An 18227-nucleotide genomic window follows, 5' to 3' on the forward strand; every position below is an offset into this window, starting at 1 on the left:
ACAGATTGTTACCTTGTCAGCTCGGGGATTCTATCTTGCAACCTTCCGGTTGCTCTAACCACTAGGCTACCTGTCACCCGGTATGGCCAAAAGGTCACCGCTCTGTGCCTGGTTACTCTCTAGGTTTCTTCCTAGGTTCCTGCTTTCTAGGGAGTTTTTTGTGGCCACTGTGTGCTTCTACACCTGCATTGCTTGCACTTTGTGGATTTTAGGCTGGGTTTCTGTTAAGCACTTTATGACAACTACTGATGTAAAAAGGGCTTCATAAAATACATTTGACTGACATGTATATCACACCAACTGACTGGTTCTTCTGATGTTCACACAGGATACCATGTTGAGACATTCTCTACATCCAGAGAGCAACAGCAGGAAGATCACAGAGCAAAGAGGTCTCACCACTGCCCACATTGTGAGGAGATTTTCCAATTTCTATCAAAGCTAAAATTTACCTAAAAATACACACAGGAGAGAAGCCTTACTCCTGCTTTGAATGTGGAAAATGCTTCACAACATCAAATGAGTTAAAAGTTAATCAGAGAACACACACAGGGCAGACGTAAGGCTTCTCTCCTGTCTGTGGAAAATGTTTTAAAACATCAAGTGAACTGTAAGTTCATCAGAGAACACACACAGGAGAGAAGCCTTTCTTCTGCCCTGACTGTGGAACTAGTTTCTCTCAACTTTCCCACTTGAAATCACATGAACGTATACATACAGGGGAGAAGCCTTAAGTCTGTTCTGACTGTGGGAAGAGTTTCTCTCACCAGAGCAACTTAAAAACACACCAACAAAGCACAACTGCTCTGTGGAAGGGTGGGCGTGTAACTCAAATGACTAGCCAAAGGTTGCGTGTTTGAATCTCACCAGGAGGACTTTAGCATCAGATGGAAGCTGGTGCCAACATTGCCTTTTATTGTCCCCCAGCACAAGGTGCACCTGTGTAACGATAATGCTGTTTTATCAGCATTTTGATATGCCACACCTGTCAGGTGGATGGATTATCTTGACAAAGGCTGAAATGCTTTTTACCTTATCACCTCAGGGATTCGATTGAGCAACCTTTTGGTTACGGGCCCAACGATCTAACCACTAGGAAACCTTCCATTGCGATGTTTTTTATTTGATCTATTATTGTATTTAGTTTTGATGTCGTTGTTTCCGCAACGGATATGTATTTCTTTTTACAGTTTACTAACCGTACAGTAGATAGCGGCAGACACGTTATATTTGTGTAAATGTAACGTATACCAGAGAAGAAGATGACGCTGAACACTGTCGTAGTTGGGAACAGGAAGTTCCGGGTAGAAAACGACAGAACTGTGCTGTTATGTCTATAGTGGTTGTGTCCGTTTCAAATGTATTATTACAGGTAGGTAATAGCACGTTTAAACTTTCTAATGTCGAAATAATATATTAGGTAACAAATCCGTCAAAGTATTATCACGTATTGTAAAGGTTTTAATTGTATGTGTTGTTTTGGGGTCAAACCGAGGTAGTGAAGAACGTGATTAAAAACGATTTTACAAGTCACATAGATAGACATTGGGTTTATCTGAGTGTATGTACATAATTTCATCAAAGTCATTTCATAAAGATTCCACTTATTCGAGTTCGTTTTTACATGTTCTTGGTTTTGTGTAAAATGTTCTTTATGAGCTGGTAAATAGCCACGTCCGAACCATCCTAATCTCGCGAGTTTACATACACTGTTTCGTTCATGTAAGCTCGCGAGATCGGGATGGTTTGGAAGAGACTGGTCAAGTGGCGGCTTCAACGGTTTCGGTCGTCTTTCGAGGACTTTGCTCGTGGTGAAATAGCGACATGAGGCTGTGTGATGGAGTGTCAAAATAGAGGGAAGCAAACTGAAGTTATCCTTCACCATTTGGAGAGAGAGGCCAACTGCATGGAATGGCGTCGATTAATGCGGATGAATCGGAGCACTTGTAAAAATCATTCCATGGAGAACCAAGTGTCTGCGGGTTTTCGCTCCACCCTTGTACTTGATTAATGAATTAAGGTCACTAATTAGAAAGGAACTCCCCTCATCTGATTGTCTAGGTTTAAATTTAAATGAAAAAACGAAAACCTGGAAGGCTCGGCCATCAATGGCATGAGTTTGATACTCCTAAAACATTGGAAATAAAGAGTTTGAGAAGCAATAGCTGTGCTGGAATGCAATCAATGTGGGGGACAGTTCTGATGATATGGAGCGGGAGGATGAGGGCCTAGTATGTGAATGTTCTGTAGTGGGAAGACATAGGAAGAACAGATACTGGTGATACTGGAAGCAATGGGGCGTGTAGTATAGTAACTCTAGAGGCCCCTGGTAGGGAGCTGGAGTAATAATGTGTCACAGTGGAACATTGGGATGGTGTTTGAGGAGACCACAGGGCCTCGTTTACACCCTGATTAACCAAAGCTATAAAAAGAGAGGTGAAGTTAAACTGGGCTTCATCTGTGTAAATTAGAACTTGTTCTCAACTAGCCAACCTGGTTAAATAAAGGTGAAATAAAAAACAAGTGGTAGATTGTTAATATCTTGTGCTGGTCAGGTTCAGCAAGGGAAGATTCTTCAATTGGAAAATCATAATGGGACGAAGCTCAGAAGCCATGACCTTGGAGCTGATGCTACATTGAAGGGAGTAATAATCTCTGAGGTCCCAATATCTATGTCCATGGATGATATTGTTAAAGAACATGTGAAGGGAAACAGAGTGGTTGAAGCCTAAAGGTTGATCAGTAGGAAAGAGATTTAAAGAAGTGAAAGCTTATCAGTGCTGTTGAGGTTTGAAAAGGTTTTGTCTGGAAAAGTACAGAAAATGATTCCTTAGCTTCAATGTCAGAGAATTTGACCCAGTCTCATCAATCAACCAATCAAATGTATTTATAAAGCCCTTCTTACATCAGCTGATGTCACAAAGTGCTGTACAGAAACCCTGCATAAAGCAATGCAGGTGTAGAAGCACAGTGGCTAGGAAAAACTCCCTAGAAGGTCAGAACCTAGGAAGAAACCTTGAGAGGAACCAGGCTATGAGCAGTGGCCAGTCCTCTTCTGACTGTGCCGGGTGGAGATTATAACAGAACATCGCCAAGATGTTCTAATGTTCATAGATGACCAGCAGGGTCAAATAATAATCACAGTGGTTGTCGAAGGTGCAACAGGTCAGCCCCCAGGAGTAAATGTCAGTTGGCTTTTCATAGCCGATCATTGAGAGTTTCTCTACCGCTCCTGCTGTCTCTAGAGAGTTGAAAACAGCAGATTTGGGACAGGTAGCACGTCCAGTGAACAGGTCAGGGTTCTATGACAGCAGGCAGAACAGTTGAAACTGGAGCAGCAACGGTCAATCATCACAGTGTTTTTAAATGCCAAAGAATGGGACATGTAGCTGTTGAGTGAAAAGATGTGCCAAGTGTGGTGGGGAACATGATTACAGTGAATGTTGGACCAATGTGACTGTTAAGTGTTGCAATTGTGTGGAGGACAAAGAGCAGCATTTGGTGGATGCCAGGTGCAGAGAGATGCTCAGATATATAGAATCTGTCTTGATGAATCATATGCAGAGGCTGTAAGACAGACTGGTGGAACTACAGTGCCGACTAATGGAACTTCCATGATTGGTCCTGTAGTAAGAGGACCTACTGTCAGACTGATGGAGCTTCCATGGCTGGTCCTGTAGTAAGAGGACCTACTGTCAGACTGATGGAGCTTCCATGGTTGGTCCCGTAGTAAGAGGACCTACTGTCAGACTGATGGAGCTTCCATGGCTGGTCCCGTAGTAAGAGGACCTCCTGTCAGAACTGGTCTTTCTACTAGTCCTGACATGGTTTCGAGGCCTGTTCAGAAATCTTGCAACCATAAATGCACTGTGACAAAGGATACTTTAATATTGAATAATATGTACTTCATAGCTTTCATTGGTAAGGTTATCAACAACTTGGATTGTGTAAAGCAGAAATACCAGGCTGAAAGTTATCTTGTAAACTGCAGCAGAGTTGTTGGGGGTAACAGATGTTACTGTAGGTATGGTTTTTGATAAGCTGGATAACCTAAGGGTGGATTGTCTCAGCATGATATCGACCCCAATGTTTGCAAACATAGAAAGGGATCTATTGATATAGTTTATTGGGGGGTGTGGGAGGGTTTTGGGGAAGGGGAGGGTGTGGTAGAAGTTAATAGGGATTTCTTGTTTTATTTTCTTAGTACTGAATTAGACAGACATGGACCTTAAAGGTTTGTTTGTGGACCTCCATGATACCATAGGAGGTCTGCATCAACGGACTTCAGTGCAGGTAGTGCATCATCAGAGAGAGAACATTTCAGTTGCACTACAGTTTTGAAGCTGAATGTAAATATTGCCAGTTTTTTACATGTGTACTACTATTCAGACACATACAGTTTCTATATTTATCTATAATTCAGGGTTTGCACAAGGGGCTTAAAGTAAATAAATATTAGTGCCTGAAAAGTCCTTGAATTTGACTTGCCACTGTACGACCCCTGATAATTCTTAATATGGTGTGAATGGGAAATACAATTGGTTTTTGTGAGTGAAATAATACAGGAAGACAAGGTTATTCAGGAAAATAGTACATAGTGCTGCCTGAAACATACTGCAATCTTGTACTCAATGGTGGTTTTTGAGTCATTTATGCATTTACAGTGCCTTGCGAAAGTATTCGGCCCCCTTGAACTTTGCGACCTTTTGCCACATTTCAGGCTTCAAACATAAAGATATAAAACTGTATTTTTTGTGAAGAATCAACAACAAGTGGGACACAATCATGAAGTGGAACGACATTTATTGGATATTTCAAACTTTTTTAACAAATCAAAAACTGAAAAATTGGGCGTGCAAAATTATTCAGCCCCCTTAAGTTAATACTTTGTAGCGCCACCTTTTGCTGCGATTACAGCTGTAAGTTGCTTGGGGTATGTCTCTATCAGTTTTGCACATCGAGAGACTGAATTTTTTTCCCATTCCTCCTTGCAAAACAGCTCGAGCTCAGTGAGGTTGGATGGAGAGCATTTGTGAACAGCAGTTTTCAGTTCTTTCCACAGATTCTCGATTGGATTCAGGTCTGGACTTTGACTTGGCCATTCTAACACCTGGATATGTTTATTTTTGAACCATTCCATTGTAGATTTTGCTTTATGTTTTGGATCATTGTCTTGTTGGAAGACAAATCTCCGTCCCAGTCTCAGGTCTTTTGCAGACTCCATCAGGTTCTTCCAGAATGGTCCTGTATTTGGCTCCATCCATCTTCCCATCAATTTTAACCATCTTCCCTGTCCCTGCTGAAGAAAAGCAGGCCCAAACCATGATGCTGCCACCACCATGTTTGACAGTGGAGATGGTGTGTTCAGGGTGATGAGCTGTGTTGCTTTCACGCCAAACATAACGTTTTGCATTGTTGCCAAAAAGTTCAATTTTGGTTTCATCTGACCAGAGCACCTTCTTCCACATGTTTGGTGTGGCTTGTGGCAAACTTTTAAATGACACTTTTTATGGATATCTTTAAGAAATGGCTTTCTTCTTGCCACTCTTCCATAAAGGCCAGATTTGTGCAATATACGACTGATTGTTGTCCTATGGACAGAGTCTCCCACCTCAGCTGTAGATCTCTGCAGTTCATCCAGAGTGATCATGGGCCTCTTGGCTGCATCTCTGATCAGTCTTCTTCTTGTATGAGCTGAAAGTTTAGAGGGACGGCCAGGTCTTGGTCGATTTGCAGTGGTCTGATACTCCTTCCATTTCAATATTATCGCTTGCACAGTGCTCCTTGGGATGTTTAAAGCTTGGGAAATCTTTTTGTATCCATATCCGGCTTTAAACTTCTTCACAACAGTATCTCGGACCTGCCTGGTGTGTTCCTTGTTCTTCATGATGCTCTCTGCGCTTTTAACGGACCTCTGAGACTATCACAGTGCAGCGATTTTCAGAAATCGTTAACGTTGCGTTATGCTAATGAGCCTGAGGCTTAGTCACAATCCCGGATCCGGGATGGGGAGTTTCAAGAGGTTTTAACGGACCTCTGAGTCTATCACAGTGCAGGTGCATTTATACAGAGACTTGATTACACACAGGTGGATTGTATTTATTATCATTAGTCATTTAGGTCAACATTGGATCATTCAGAGATCCTCACTGAACTTCTGGAGAGAGTTTGCTGCACTGAAAGTAAAGGGGCTGAATAATTTTGCACGCCCAATTTTTCAGTTTTTGATTTGTTAAAAAAGTTTGAAATATCCAATAAATGTCGTTCCACTTCATGATTGTGTCCCACTTGTTGTTGATTCTTCACAAAAAAATACAGTTTTATATCTTTATGTTTGAAGCCTGAAATGTGGCAAAAGGTCACAAAGTTCAAGGGGGCCGAATACTTTCGCAAGGCACTGTATGTGAATTTAGAAATCTACTATAGATTAAGTGCATTTATGTTGTGCAATTTATAATGTGTACGTTGTCTAATGGTAATGAATATTTTGTCAAGGATTAGCTACCTGATCTACTGAAATGAGATAATTGAACAAGAAAAAATATAAATCATTTTACAGAATAAAGTGCCAGAACTGTCAAGAAAAAAACTTTTGTGTCCGTTTGTCTTTATTACTACAGGCCAACTCAGATTAAGTCTGAGGCCGTTAACATCAACAGTGAGGACAATCCCAGCCTGCCACTCTCCTTCCACACTGAGTAGAAACCGACTGGGTCCTGATTGTGACAGTGGAGCCCAGTTTGCACTGCAGGATCCAGAGATGGCATCAGTGAAGCTGGAAGACTGCAGTCAAACACTGGAGCTGAATGTCAACATTAAAGATGAAGAAGAGGAGGAGAAGATTAGGACAACTGTTCGTCATGGTAAGAGCTGGTTCTATCTATAAGTTATCTTCATATATTAGACCTCTATAAGTTATGACCAGTCTATTGCTTGGTTGAATTCTGTAATTCTGACATCACACATCCCTGAACAACTCAAGACTCCACAACGAAGCAAATTTAAAGAAAACTTGTATCGCCTGCCTATGCCCACGCAATGTCTCAAGAACTTTGAAAATGTTTAATACCCTCAATCACTAAGTTAGGCATACCTCATTTCAAAATAGGCCATGGCATCATCACTGTCAATATTGAATGATAATTCTTCACGTTTAACCAGTGAAATGACCAAGCTGCGTCTGCATGCCAATCGTTTGATCTCAATCAGTTTCATGGGAATATGCATTTCATGCAAATCTTCTTGAATTACTGTTTGGTGAGCAAATTAGAGCAGATGGTGTTAAATTATATAGACTTCCTGTATTTTGTTTTAATCAAAGCACATCCTTCCTAATGGCACGCTGTTGAGTTTGGGACGATTCAGTAAACCATCCTAAAATCTCCTAAGAAATTAGGTGTTGTATTTGTTGTAACAGTAATGTTATGCTATAATATTTGGTTATGTTGACTACTAATTAATCATTAGGTGATCGTCCAAGACATTGATCTAACTTTACTAAACAAACACCATTGTTTGTATAAAGTTGTAGAAACATCTCAATGATGATCAATGGAAACAGGATGCACCTGAGCTCAATTCTAATGTTTGGGGTCACTTAACACCAGTCTCAACGTCAACAGTGAAGAGGCGACTCCGGGATGCTGGCCTTCTAGGCAGAGTTGCAAAGGCCAGTTTTATTGCTTCTTTAATGAGCACCACAGTTTTCAGCTGTGCTAACATAAATTCAGAAGGGTTTTCTAATGATAAACTTGGATTAGCTAACACAACATGCCATTGGATCACAGGAGTGATGGTTGCTGATAATGGGCCTCTGTACTCCTATGTAGATATTCCATAAAATATCTGCCATTTCCAGCTACAATAGTAATTTACAACAATAACAATGTCTTCACTGTATTTCTGATCAATTTGATGTTATTTTAATGGACACAAAATGTGCTGTTCTTTCAAGACAAGGACATTTTTAGTATAGAACAGTAGTGTATATTTAATGTTTTATATATCAAGTTGTAGAAACATCTCAAGGATGATCAATGAAACAGGATGCATCTGAACTCAATTTTGAGTGTCTTGTTTTTCTTTTCTTTTTAAATTATTTTTTATAAATTTGCAAAAATTTCTAAACCTGTTTTAGCTTTGTCATTATGGGGGTGTGTAGATTGCTGAATAATTTTTTAATTACATTTTAGAATAAGGCTGTAACATAACAAAATGTGGAAAAAGTCAAGGCACTGTCAGACCCCTTCCCATTTTGGTACGTTTACAGCATTATTCTAAAATTGATTACATGTTTTTCCTTGTCAATCTACACACAATACCCCATTATGACATCACAATACCCCATAATGACAAAGCCAAAACAGGATTTTTAGTAATTCTTGCAAATGTCAAAGAAAATTATAATTGCTTATCTATGTTTAAGTTTTCAGACCCTTTGCTATGAGATGATCCTGGAGATGTTTCTACAACTTGATTGGAGTCCACCTGTGGTAAATTCAATTGATTGGACATGATTTGGACAGGCACACACCTGTCTATATAAGGTCCAACAGTTGACAGTGCATGTCAGAGTAAAAACCAAGCCATGAGGTTGAAGGATTTGTCTGTAGAGCTCCGAGACAGGATTGTGTCAGCACAGATCTGGGGACCGGTACCAAAACATTTCTGCTGCATTAAAGGTCCCCAAGAACACAGAGGCCTCCATCATTCTTCAATGGAAGAAGTTTGGAACCACCAAGACTCTTCCTAGAGCTGTCCACCCGGCCAAACTGAGCAATCGAGGGAGAAGGGCCTTGTTCGGGCAGGTGGCCAAGAACCCGATGGTCACTCTGACAGAGCTCCAGAGTTCCTCTGTGGAAATGAGAGCCTTCCAGAAGGACAACCATCTCTGCAGCATGTCTGGAGCAAACCTGGCACCATCCCTACGGTGAAGCATGTTGGTGGCAGCAGCATGCTGTGGGGATGTTTTTCAGTGGTAGGGACTGGGTGACTAGTCAGGATCAAGGGAAAGATTAACGTAGCAAAGTATAGAGAGATCCTTGATGAAAACCTACTTGAAAGCGCTCGGGACCTCAGACTGGGGTGAAGGTTTACCTTCCAACAGGACAATGACCCTAAGCACACAGCCAAGACAATGTGGGAGTGGCTTCGGTACAAGTTTCTGAATGCCATTGAGTGGCCCAGCCAGAGCGTGGACCGGAACCCGATCAAACATCTCTGGAGAGACCTGAAAATAGATTTGCAGAGATGCTCCCCATCCAACCTGGCAGAGCTTGAGAGGATCTGCAGAGAAGAATGGGAGAAACTCATGTGCCAAGCTTGTAGCTTCATACCTAACAAGACTCAAGGCTGTAAACGCTGCCAAAGGTGCTTCAACTAACTATTGTCTGAAGGGTCTGAATACTTATGTAAATGTAATATTTCAGTTATTTCTAAAAACCTGTTTTTGCTTTGTCATAATGGGGTATTGTGATGTCATAATGGGGTATTGTGTGTAGATTGATGAGGGGGAAAAAACAATCGAATCAATTTTAGAATAAGACTAATGTAACAAAATGTGGAAAAAGTCAAGGGGTCTGAATACTTTTTGAATGCATTGTAAACGTTATTTCATGCTGCTAAGACTTGTATGGATGACAACAGTATTGCCAGCATTTGTTTTATTCACTGGGTTATCTGGAGTGATCAGAGTGTAGACTAAAGAAGTGGAGTAGACAAACTGCCAGTGTTTTGAAGTTCTATGAAATGAGTCTGTGTAGTTACTAACCCCCTTTGTCACGAGAATTTCTATCCCAATGTTCTACCTGAACTATTTTATAACTCCATCTGTATCCTAGAGGTTGTAAGGCTCTACGTTTTAATAAACAGAGCCCCAGCATACAAATGATCAGTTCTTTATTCAGAGAGCTCTGCCCTCTCAAGTTCAGAGCCCATCTTTTATACACACATCAGTCGAGAACCTCACCCTGCTTTAGGATGGCTGTATTGTTCCACTGTACACTTACATTGTTTATCATATTCTGCAACATGTTTCATGATTTTCTGCAAGCCTAACAGTTTCTCCACTCCGGGTGGGGACAGAATGTCCTGTAAGGAACACAATGTTGTAATACTATCCTGCCTACGCTACACACATTATCAACTTATAGTCTTATGTGTCTAATGGATTTCACACACAGTGATACAGTTTCAGGGTGAAATATCTTAGTCATTACTTTAAACACACAAATTCTACTATCACCCTTGTGATGTTGAGTGGAGGATGGTATAGCTGGGGCGGCAGGGTAGCCTAGTGTTTAGAGCGTTGGACTAGTAACCAGAAAGTTGCAAGTTCAAGCCCCTGAGCTGACAAGGTACTGTTGTTCTGCCCCTGAACAGGCAGTTAACCCACTGTTACCCGGAAGGCCGTCATTGTAAATAAGACTTGTTCTTAACTGACTTGCCTAGTTAATCATTAGGTGATCGTCCAAGACATTGATCTAACTCTACTAAACAAACGCCTATGTGGCGGCTCATCGCTCTTGCAGCACTACACCCCTGCAGTCTGCTGCACCGAACTAGCGATGGATGCTTTTATGGTCCATTAAAATAACATCAAATTGACCATTAATACAGTGTAGACATTTTTAATGTTGTAAATGACTATTGTAGCTGGAAACGGATGATTTTTTAAAATGGAATATCTAAATATGTGTACAGAGGCCCATTATCAGCAACCATCACTCCTGTGATCCAATGGAACGTTGTGTTAGCTAATCCAAGTTTATCATTTTAAAAGGCTAATTCATCATTACAAAACCCTTTTGCAATTATGTTAGCACAGCTGAAGACTGTGGTGCTGATTAAAGAAGCAATAAAACGGTCCTTCTTTAGACTAGTTTAGTATCTGGGTCATTTGTCGGTTAGATTACAGGCTCAAAATGGCCAGAAACAAAGACCTTTCTTCTGAAACTCATCAGTCTATTCTTGTTCTGAGAAATGAAGGCTATTCAATGTGAGAAATTGCCAAGAAACTGAAGATCTCGTACAACACTATGTACTACTCCCTTCACAGAACAGCGCACACTGTCTCTAACTCGAATAGAAAGGGGAGTGGGAGGCCCCGGTGCACAACTGGGCAAGAGGACAAGTATTTTTAGAGTGTTTCATTCGAGAAACAGACGTCTCACAAGTCCTCAACTGGCAGCTTCATTAAATAGTACCCGCAAAACACCAGTCTCAACGTCAACAGTGAAGAGGCGACTCCGGGATGCTGGCCTTCTAGACACTATTCTGGATAGAGACAGTTTGCGCTGTTCTGTGAAGGGAGTATTACACTGCATTGTATGAGATCTTCAGCTGTTTCCAGCTACAATAGTCATTTACAAAATTAACAATGTATATACTGATCAGTTTGACATTATTTGAATGGACAAAAAAATGCGCTTTTCTTTCAAAAACAAGGACATTTGTAAGGGACCCCAAACTTTAACATTTATTCATTTATTTCACCACCAATGGCAGTGTATTTATTTGATTTTTTTAAACCTTTATTTTATGTCCTTATCATACCTGTTATTGTCCGGAATTTTGGATGACTGACGTGCCCAAAGTAAACTGCCGGTAAAGTGCCCAGAAGCTAGGATATGCACATACTTGATAGGATTGGATAGAAAACACTCTGAAGTTTCTAAAACTGTTAAAATAATGTCTGTGGGTATAACAGAACTGATATGACAGGCGAAAACCTTGAGTAAAATCCATCCGGAATTTTTATTTTTTGAGGTCACCGTTTTTTTTCCAATGGATTGCAAACAGAGGAAGATCTTCAAAGGTAAGTGATTTATTTAATTGCTGTCTGTGATTTTGTGACGCCTGTGCTGGTTGAAAAAGTATTTTGAAAAGTATTCTGGGCCTGAGAAATAGGCAGTTTCAAATGGGTACGTTTTTTAGTCAGACATGAAAATACTGCCCCCTACACTCAAGAAGTTAATATTACGATTTTTGTATTCTGAATTTCGCGCTCTGCAATTTCACCGGATGTTGTTGTAGATGTCCGGCTAGCGTTTGGACATGCGCTCAAACAGGTTAACAAGGCAAGTCAGTTAAGAACAAATTCTTATTTTCAATGACGGCCTAGGAACAGTGGGTTAACTGCCTTGTTCAGGGGCAGAACGACAGATTTTTACCTTCTCAGCTCGGGGATTCGATCTTGCAATCTTTCGGTTGCTTTAACTACTAGGTTACCTGTCACCCGGTATGGCCAGAAGAGGACTGGTCACCGCTCTGAGCCTGGTTCATCTCTAAGCTTCTTCCTAGGTTCCTGCTTTCTAGGGAGTTTTTTGTGGCCACTGTGCTTCTACATCTGCATTGCTTGCTCTTTGGGGATTTTAGGCTGGGTTTCTGTTAAGCACTTTGTGACATCTTCTGATGTAAAAAGGGCTTCATAAAATACATTTGATTGACATGTATATCACACCAACTGACTGGTTCTTCTGATTTTCACACAGGATACCATGTTGAGACATTCTCTACATCCAGAGAGCAACAGCAGGAAGATGACAGAGCTAAGAGGTCTCATCACTGCCCACATTGTGAAGAGATTTTCCCATTTCTATCAAAGCTACAAATACACCTAGAAATACACACAGGAGAGAAGCCTTACTCCTGCTCTGGCTGTGGAAAATGCTTCAAAACATCAACAGTGCTAAAACTTCATCAGAGCACACACACAGGAGAGAAGCCGTATTACTGCTCTGACTTTGGAAAACGTTTTAAAACATCAACTCAGCTAAAAGTTCAACAGAATTCTCACACAGGAGAGAAGCATTTCTTCTGCCCTGACTGTGGAACTAGTTTCTCTCGAGTTTCCCACTTAAAAAGACACAAACTTATACATACAGGGGAGAAGCCATACTCCTGCTCTGACTGTGGAAAATGTTTTAAAACATTAAATGAGCTAAAAGTCCATCAGAGAACACACACAGGTGAGAAGCCTTTCTTCTGCCCTGACTGTGGAACTAGTTTCTCTCGAGTTTTCCACTTAAAAAGACACAAACTTATACATACAGGGGAGAAGCCATACCCCTGCTCTGACTGTGAAAAATGTTTTAAAACATTAAATGAGCTAAAAGTTCACCAGAGAACACACACAGGAGAGAAGCCTTACGTGTGCTCTGACTGTGGAAAATGCTTCACAACATCAAGTGATCTAAAAGTTCATCAAAGAACACACACAGGAGAGAAGCCTTTCTTCTGCACTGACTGTGGAATTAGTTTCTCTCAACTTTCCAACTTAAAATCACATGAACGTATACATACAGGAGAGAAGCCTTACTCCTGCTCTGACTGTGTAAAATATTTCAAAACATCAACTGAGCTAAAAGTTCACCAGAGAACACACACAGGAGAGAAGCCATACTCCTGCTCTGACTGTGGAAAATGTTTTAAAACATCAACTGAGCTAAATGTTCACCAGAGAACACACACAGGAGTGAAGCCTTATTCCTGCCCTGACTGTGGAACTAGTTTCTCTAAACTTTACCACTTCAAATCACATGAACGTATACATACAGGGGAGAAGCCATACTCCTGCTCTGACTGTGGAAAATGTTTTAAAACATTAAAGGAGCTAAAAGTACATCAGAGAACACACACAGGAGAGAAGCCTTACATCTGCTCTGACTGTGGGACTAGTTTCTCTCAACTTTCCCACTTAAAATCACATGGACGAATACATACAAGGGAGAAGCCATACTCCTGCTCTGACTGTGGAAAATGTTTTAAAACAACAAATGAGCTAAAAGTTCATCAGAGAACACACACAGGAGAGCAGCCTTACGTCTGCTCTGATTGTGTAAAATGCTTCAAAACATCAACTGAGCTTAAGGTTCATCAGAGAACACACACAGGAGAGACGTCTTACGTCTGCTCTGACTGTGGAAAAGGCTTCTCAAAACCAACTCATCTAAAAGTTCATCAGAGAACGCACACAGGAGAGAAGCCTTACGTCTGTTCTGACTGTGGAAAGTGCTTCAAAACATCAAATGAGCTAAAAGTTCATCAGAGAACACACACAGGAGAGAAGCCTTATGTCTGTTCTGACTGTGGAAAGTGCTTCAAAACATCAACTCATCTAAAAGTTCACCAGAGAACACATACAGGAGAAAAGCCTTACTCCTGTTCTGACTGTGGGGTGAGTTTCTCTCGACTGGATACGTTAAAAAAACATCAACATATACATGGAGAGAAGCCATACTCCTGCTCTGCCTGGATCCCTTAAAAACACCAACATATACGTGCTCTGCTCTGCCTGTGTAAAATGCTTCAAAACTGCAACTGAGCTAAAAGTTCATCAGAGAACACACTCATGAGAGAAGCATGCTTACATCTGTTCTGACATCTGGGTGAGTTTCTCTCACCATAGCAACTTAACACACCAATGTATTCACACAGGGGAGAAGCCTTACTCCTGCTCTGTGGAGGGTTGGGCGTGTAAGTTAAATGTCTAGCCAAAGGCTGTGTGTTTGAATCTCATCAAGGAGTACTTTAGCATTTTAGCTAATTAAGCAACTTTGCAACAACTTACTACTTTTTATCTATGTTAGCATGTTAGCTTAGCATGCAACTACTTAGCATGTTAGCTAACCTTTCCCTAAACCCATTTAACTCTACCTTACGCCCCTCACCCTAACCTAGCTAACGTTCGCAACAACAAACGTCATGCCAAAGGTTGTGTTTGAATCTCATCATAGAGGACTTTAGCATTTTAGCTAATTACCAACTTGGCAACTACTTACTACTTTTTAGCTATTACTTAGCATGTTAGCTACCCTTTCTCCTAAACCCATTTAACTCAATCTTAAACCCCTCACCCCTAACCAAGCTAACGTCAGCAACAACAAATTGGAATTCGTAACATACCATACATATTACAAGTTCGTAACATGTTGTATGAATAGCAATGCGTAAAATAACATACCAATTGTAAATCGTAACATACGATACATCCTACAAGTCGTATTATACTAAACAACAATCTAAATACAACCATTTCAAATATTTACAGTTGTGTAAGGAAATAATAAATCAGGCTCTAATCTATGGATTTCACATGACTGGGCAGGGGCTCAGCCATGGGTGTGACTTGGGAGGGCATAGGCCCACTTGGGAGCCAGGCCCAGCCAACCAGCATGAGTTTTTCCCCATAAAAGGTTTTTATTACAGACAGAAATACTACTCAGCCCCCCTCAGACAATCCTGCAGGTGAAGAGGTCCTGGGCTGCCGTGGTTACATGTGATCTGCAGTTGTGAGGCCGGTTGGATGTACTGCCAAATTCTCCAAAAGGATGTTCGAGGTTGCTTATGGTAGAGATATAAATATTGAGTTATCTGGCTATGGTGGACGTTCCTGCAGTCATCATGACAATTGCATATTCCCTAAACTTGAGACATCTGCGACATTATGTTGTGTGGCCATTTATTGTCCCCCAGCACAAGGTGCACCTGTGTAATGATAATGCTGTTTTATCAGCATCTTGATATGCCACACCTGTCAGGTGGATTGATTATCTTGACCAAGGCTGAAATGCTCACTAACAGGGATATAAACAAAGTTGTGCACAACATTTGAGAGAAATGAGCTTTTTCTGCACATGGAACATTGCTGGAATGTTTTATTTCAGCTCATGAAACCAACACTTTACATGTTTAGTTTATATTTTAGTTAAGTTTTTATTGGTAGGCCAATGTAATATAACCTAACATACTAAATGGAGTGGCACGGATGTTTTTGTAATACATAATACGTTTTGCTCTGAGACCAAGTTGTCCCTCTGCAGTATTCTGTGGGAAGGAGCTAGTGGACACTTTTTTTATTGAACCTTTATTTAATTAGGCAAGTCAGTTAAGAACAAATTCTTATTAACAATGATGGCCTAGGAACAGTGGGTTAACTGCCTTGTTCAGAGGCAGAACAACAGATTTACCATGTCAGCTCGGGGATTCGGGCTTGCAACCTTTTGGTTACTGCCCCAATGCTCTCACCACTAGGCTACCTTCCGCCCCTAACATGTATCAGATAGAGATGATCACTTTTCACCACTAGTTTGGGGGTATTCTTTTACAACTTTATTTAATGATATACAGTTTATGAAATTAATACATGTGTTTATTAATTGTCTTTAAAACTAGATGAGTTATTTTAGTTACTGATCAAGAATGTGTTTGGATAACTGCATTGAAGCAAACTTCATTGATCTGCCAATGAAAAATAAAGTTACATGAATATGTACTGGTCAACCTCTTCTTCTCTTTAGTATTCAGTTCTTCATATTAGATCTGACAGTATGAATGGTTCTTATGGTTGTATTCAGTTCTTCATATTAGATCTGACAGTATGAATGGTTCTTATGGTTGTATTCAGCTCTTCATATTAGATCTGACTGTATGAATGTATCTTTTGGTTGTATTCAGTTCATATTAGATCTGACTGTATGAATGGTTCTTATGGTTGTATTCAGTTCTTCATATTAGATCTGACAGTATGAATGGTTATTTTGGGCTGAGTGCCTGGAGTGTTTTTGTATGGTGACAGTCAGGAGTACTCTCGGACCCTGTGATGTCACCAGCACATTAAGTACATGTCTCACCTGACTTAAGATGAATGAAAGATAAAATCACATATCACAGTAAATACATGTATCTTCCTCAATTAGTCAGTGAAACATTATTATTTGTATTATTATTATTGTATTTTTACTTTGCCCATTTTATTTTGAGTCTCTGATCCACCTCTACGCAGACGACACCATTCTATATACTTCTGGCCCTTCTTTGGACACTGTGTTAACAACCCTCCAGACGAGGTTCAATGCCATACAACTCTCCTTCCGTGGCCTCCAATTGCTCTTAAATACAAGTAAAATTAAGTGCATGCTCTTCAACCGATCGCTGTCTCCACCTGCCCGCAAGTCCAAAATCACTACTCTGGACGGTTCTGACATAGAATATGTGGACAACTACAAATACCTAGGTGTCTGGTTAGACTGTAAACTCTCCTTCCAGACTCACATCAAACATCTCCTATTTCGCAACAAAGCATCCTTCACTCATGCTGCCAAACATACCCTTGTAAAACTGACCATCCTACCGATCCTCGACTTTGTCATTTACAAAATAGCCTCCAATACCCTACTCAATAAATTTGATGCAGTCTATCACATCGCCATCCTTTTTGTCAGCAAAGCCCCATATACTACCCACCACTGCGACCTGTACGCTCTCGTTGGGCTGCCTGCCCTCACTTCATACTCGTCACCAATCCCACTGGCTCCAAGTCATCTGAAAGACCCTGCTAGGTAAAGTCCCAACTTATCTCAGCTCGCTGGTCACTGTAGCAGCACCCACCGGTAGCACACGCTCCAGCAGGTTTATCTCTCTGGTCACCCCCGAAACCAATTCTTCCTTTGGCCGCCTCTCCTTCCAGTTCTCTGCTGCCAATGACTGGAACAAACTACAAAAATCTCTGAAACTGGAAATACTTATCTCCCTCACTTTAAGCACCAGCTGTCAGAGCAGCTCACAGATTACTGCACCTGTACATAGCCCATCTATAATTTAGCCCATCTATAATTTAGCCCAAACAACTACCTCTCGCCCTACAGTATTTATTTATTTTGCTCCTTTGCACCCCATTATTTCAATCTCTACTTTGCACATTCTTCTACTGCAAATCTACCATTCCAGTGCTTTACTTGCTATATTGTATTTACTTCGCCACCATGGCCTTTTTTTGCCTTTACCTCCCTTATCTCACCTCATTTGCTCACATTGTATATAGACTTATTTTTCTACTGTATTATTGACTGTATGTTTGTTTTACTCCATGCGTAACTCTGTGTTGTTGTATGTGTCGAACTGCTTTGCTTTATCTTGGCCAGGTCACAATTGGAAATGAGAACTTGTTCTCAACTTGCCTACCTGGTTAAATAAAGGTTAAATAAAAAAATACATATTTTTTGGGGGGGCGGGATACTCTTTAAAGACGTAGGGTTTCAGACCTTTTCGGGCCGATGGCCAAGGGACTCTGCTGTCCGAGCATCAGAGGGAAGCTGTTTCCTCCATTGGGGTGCCAGGACAGAGAAGTGCTTTGACTGGGCTAAGAGGGAGCTTGACCTCCTGTAGCAGTGGGACGGCCATGAGACCAGAGGTGGCAGAACTGAGTGCTCGGGTTGGGATACAGGGTT

The 18227-nt window shown here is 40.9% G+C and overlaps 1 protein-coding gene across 1 annotated transcript; it reads left to right on the plus strand.

Annotated features, from left to right (window-relative positions):
* The first annotated feature begins 1301 nt into the window (after positions 1-1301).
* On the plus strand, positions 1302-16273 carry LOC135532982 (gastrula zinc finger protein XlCGF26.1-like). The gene is made up of 3 exons (XM_064960394.1): positions 1302-1372; positions 6621-6863; positions 12492-16273. The coding sequence occupies exons 2-3, from the start codon at positions 6761-6763 to the stop codon at positions 14261-14263; spliced, it is 1875 nt and encodes a 624-aa protein (XP_064816466.1). The 5' UTR covers positions 1302-1372; positions 6621-6760; the 3' UTR covers positions 14264-16273.
* The last annotated feature ends 1954 nt before the right edge of the window (positions 16274-18227 follow it).

The sequence above is a fragment of the Oncorhynchus masou genome, unplaced genomic scaffold (assembly GCF_036934945.1).
Source record: "Oncorhynchus masou masou isolate Uvic2021 unplaced genomic scaffold, UVic_Omas_1.1 unplaced_scaffold_2138, whole genome shotgun sequence".
Lineage (NCBI taxonomy): Eukaryota > Metazoa > Chordata > Actinopteri > Salmoniformes > Salmonidae > Oncorhynchus > Oncorhynchus masou.

Coding starts and splice junctions, on each gene's coding strand:
- LOC135532982 (XM_064960394.1), top strand. CDS start 6,761: ATGGCATCAGTGAAGCTGGAAGACTGCAGTCAAACACTGGAGCTGAAT. Junction 6,864..12,491: donor TAGGACAACTGTTCGTCATG/GTAAGAGCTGGT, acceptor ATTTTCACACAG/GATACCATGTTGAGACATTC.